This window comes from Gambusia affinis, unplaced genomic scaffold (genome assembly GCF_019740435.1).
Source record: "Gambusia affinis unplaced genomic scaffold, SWU_Gaff_1.0 Scaffold5, whole genome shotgun sequence".
Lineage (NCBI taxonomy): Eukaryota > Metazoa > Chordata > Actinopteri > Cyprinodontiformes > Poeciliidae > Gambusia > Gambusia affinis.
The window spans coordinates 41528-45943 of NW_025316838.1; the positions used below are offsets into that span (position 1 = coordinate 41528).

At 42.6% G+C, this 4416-nt stretch overlaps 1 protein-coding gene across 1 annotated transcript; it reads left to right on the plus strand.

Annotated features, from left to right (window-relative positions):
* On the plus strand, nt 1–1021 carry LOC122827647 (pre-mRNA-splicing factor cwc25-like). The gene is made up of 2 exons (XM_044110544.1): nt 1–644; nt 931–1021. Exons 1-2 carry the CDS (start codon nt 105–107, stop codon nt 997–999), a joined length of 609 nt encoding a protein of 202 aa, XP_043966479.1. The 5' UTR covers nt 1–104; the 3' UTR covers nt 1000–1021.
* Nucleotides 1022–4416: the final 3395 nt, after the last annotated feature.

A 4416-nucleotide genomic window follows, 5' to 3' on the forward strand; every position in this document is an offset into this window, starting at 1 on the left:
CACTTTAAACTCCGTTCTTTCACCTTAGCATGTAGCCAATTAGCTATACTTAGCACGTGTCATAGTGAAGTTATAGCTAAAGCTAAGCTAAAAAAGGAAAAAGCATGCCGGCCCATTTTGATGATGAAGATGACTGGATGCTAGTGGAACGGAGAAGGGGTCGCAGGGAGTACGGTTGGCCAAACCGGGACCGGAGAAATGAAGATGACAGACCGGAAAGATATTACCGAAGTGAGTACCCCTCCCCTGAAAACCGACAGACATACAGAAGAAGAGACTTTTTCTCCCGTGAAGGGAGACAAATACGCAGAAATGACTACCCGGACGAAGACAGGTGGCGATCACGCAGAAATTATTACCCCTCCCGTGAAAGACGACAGAGCTACGCTACGGTCACTAGATATGGCAGATTTGCTGGGAGGCAGAATGATCGCAGAGAACAACAGAGGTACCGAACGGGTAGAACTACATATCCAGATCCGCGCCCCCGTCCACCCAGAGAGGACAGATGGATGAGGGGACGAGATGAAGGAGAGGATCGAAACCCAAACAGGAGGAGAAGATACTTCAACCCGTCTCCTAGACAACGGAACAGAACCCAGACGGATCGGATTCAATCTGATGATACAGATTTTCTACAAAAGGTTCGTGTCATCCATAAATTGATAAAGTCTGTCCATCACCTTAACAATGTTTCAAAGAAAGACTATCCTCCATCTTTGAAAAAGATGGCTCAAAATTTAGCCACTTTTGTTAAACCAGCAATGCCCAACAAGGACACACAGACTTTGATTGAAGAAAATGCTAAAAACTGGACAGAAACTACAGTTACTATTCTCAGAGATCATTATAATTTCAATTTGGAGAAGGAAGTCCAAATCCTCTCTCAGTTATCCACAGATGACTGGCGCCCCCCTTTTGAAATTGCAGCATCTTGGGCAAGAAGAAACTTTGGTCGCAGACTCACTGAGGAGACACTGGACCAAACCCAAGCAGTGATTGTTGCTAAGATGGCGGACTTGAGATCAACAGATGAGGCACGCAACAACCTGCTCTGAGGACCAGGCGAGCAGGAGACACAAATCACAGGTGAATCTTCCACATTATTAAGCAGGAGAACATCCACCTCAGAGCCAACCAGAGAACCACAAGGGAGCAGAGGTTCAACCAGAGGAGGGTCTGACACCAGAGGACTGACTGAAAGGAATCTTTCTGACCAACGGAGGACGATGACTACATCCCCTGGAAGGACCATCGAGAGCACGCATTCCCATCGCAAATCAGAGGTCAGTCACAGCTGAAGTTCATGCTCCACCTCCTCCTCAACGCACACCTCTCAAAGCGGTTGCCACGATGACTGAACCACAACTGAATAAAGAGTGGTCGGCCATCTTTAATGAAGACGACGGTGGGGACAGCTTCTGTTCAGAGTCAGAACTTGAGTATCCTCAGGAGACCCAACAGGAACCTTTGGAACAGAGAGAGGTGAGAAGTTCACGACCGACCGGACAGCAACAAGGAAATGCAGGCGGAGAGCCAGAAGCTCCTTCAAGGAATCTTCAACCTCCGTCGGCTCCCTCTCCCTCTCTTCGATCTCCACCTTCTGCCCTTTTACGAACAGCCCAATCTGATCCATCTCTGGATAGAAAGAACCAGATAATTAGAGATGAACCAGGGGAATTTAGCTTGAGACCACTACAAGGTGAGAGTGAGAGATCCCTGGATCCAGCGGCCACTCACCGTGTTAGCTTGACCCCATTGACATTTCTAGGTTGAGATCTAGCGTCCAAACACATCTGCAGGTGGAGGCGACGGAGGAAGAACCTTCTACATCACCTTCCTCGCCAGAGGTCCAAATCTGCACACCGGCCAAAACATCCAAATACACCTAGAAAACATCAGGGCTGGAATCTCCACATTAAACAGAAATCTGTGATAGTGGGAGATTCTAATGTAGCCAGAATGCCACCGTTTGCAGCTAAAAGTGTCCAGATTGACAGCCTTCCCGGAGCAAAATGGTGCCACGCTGAGAGCGCCCTGGACAGAGCCACCGTTGAGGTAACGGTTGAGAAACTTGTGTTGTCTTTTGGTTTGTGCAATAGGTCACAGAGGGACAAGAGAACACCAGTGGCCGAACTGAAAAGAACTCTGGACGGCCCAAGACCTCTTCCCAGAAGCACAGATCTTCGTTCCAGTAATTAACTTTTTTCTTGGGGCTACCCCCAAGGAGCAGGGAATACTGCAACACCTGAACAACTTCATCACAGGTTTGAAGAACCACATTCCTGCTCTGCCACAGGATAATTTTGACACAGAAAGGGATCATGTCCATTGGACTAAAAATACGGCAATGCACATGCTTAAACATTGGAGTGATTATGTAAACTAGACATCCCCACAAGCCCGTGTATACGGAGGGGTGAAAAGTGTCATTAATCTTTCCAAAACCTTCCAGCTTTCGGATGCACAATGTGCCTTACTTAGTAAGGGTCTAAATTTTATCCCCACTACAGGTTACAGTAAAGAGTTAAAATTCCAATGTAAATTTGACATACAACAATACCACCGAAGGGTGAAATTGGCTTTATATTACAAAGACAAATCCACTTCAGAGTCTCAGCCCTTTACTCCAAAATCCGAGTGGTCGCCCGCTGTGGGCCCACTTCCACCACAATTACTTACCCTTATCAAGGCTGATCAGGATTTTTTTCAAAATCACTTTCATCCCATCCATGTAAAATCCAATCTTACTCCTGAAGAACTTGCAGCTTTACAGGAACTAAAAAACAATAAAGAAATAATTATAAAACCAGCAGATAAGGGCAGTGCGATTGTCATATTTGACAGGGATCAATATTTACAGGAGGGATACAGACAACTCAATGATAAAACCTACTATTCTAAATTGGAAAAACCCATTTATTTGGAAACTATCCCAATGGTGGAGAAAATAATTAATAACTTGTACATAAAGAAATTCATTAATATTAAACAAAAAAGATATTTATTAGGTTCAACTGTACCCAGGCGAGACTTTTCTATATGTTACCAAAGATTCATAAAGATCCTGCCAGTTGGAGTGTTCCATTTCAGATACCCCCTGGCAGGCCGATAGTTTCTGACTGTGACAGTGAAACTTACTTCACAGCGGAATATTTAGATCATTTTTTGAACCCTTTGTCCACAAAACATGACAGCTACATTAAAGACACCTATGACTTTGTGGAGAGGGTTAAAAAACTTGTGATTCCAGAAGACTCTTTTCTATTTTCATTAGATATTGACAGTCTCTATACAAATATTGATATCAAAGAGGGAATAGATGCAGTTAGAAACATATTTAGAAAGTTTCCAGACAAAAAAAGACCAGAAAAAGAGCTCTTACAGCTGTTAGAAATAAATCTAACCAGGAACGACTTTGAATTCAATAAAGAATTTTTCTTCAAATAAAAGGAACGGCAATGGGCAAGAAATTTGCCCTGCCTATGCCAATATCTTTATGGCTCAATGGGAGAGTTCAGCTTTGGAAAAATGTCCAAAAAAGCCCATCCAATATCTGAGGTTTTTGGATGATATTTGGGGAATCTGGCCATATTCAGAAGCAGATTTTAAGGATTTTCTAATCATCTTGAACGGTCATAATGCATCAATAAAATTAAAATCAAATATCAACAAAAATTCGATTGACTTCTTAGACACAACTACATATAAAGGCCCAAACTTTCAAACAAATCACATTTTAGACATCAAAGTATTTTTTAAACCTACCGATACACATGCTCTTTTGTTTAAGACCAGTTTCCACCCCAAACATACCTTTGCTGGACTCATTAAATCCCAACTGTTAAGATTTCACAGGATTTGTACTCAGGAGACTGATTTCAAAGTAGCCACCAAAACGTTGTTCTCCGCTTTGGCCAACAGAGGGTACTGTCGCTCTTTTTTAAGAAAATGCTTCAAATCATTTTTGACAACTAAACCCATTCAGGTTTCCCCTCTGTTGCCCTTTGTGACCACGTTTTCTCCATCTTCAACCAAATTGGTCAAAGTCATTAAGGACAATTTTCAAAAGCTGACTCGGAAACACAATTGTTAAGGGAATATGAAGTCATTGGAGCTTTTAGGAGAAACAAAAATCTGAGAGATCATTTAATTAAAGCTAAAATCCCACCTGTGATCCAACCCAGATCCAGAGGTGGTGGGCAGTTTTCAAACACCTGAAATGGTTGCAGCTCCTATAATAAAAATGTCTTCCTATCCAAATGTACAGGTAACCCTCGTTCCAAGAATTGTGTGTACCTGATAACTTGTAAAAAGTGTGGAATGCAATATGTGGAGAGACAGGAAATACTATATTAGTGAGATTTGCTCAACACAAACACAATATTCTCAAAAAGAAAAAACACAAACCCATTT

Bases quoted from the DNA above. Each gene is read 5' to 3' on its own strand.
- LOC122827647 (XM_044110544.1), top strand. From the start codon at position 105: ATGCCGGCCCATTTTGATGATGAAGATGACTGGATGCTAGTGGAACGG. The intron at 645-930 runs GTTCGTGTCATC...TTGAAATTGCAG, and splicing joins ATACAGATTTTCTACAAAAG to CATCTTGGGCAAGAAGAAAC.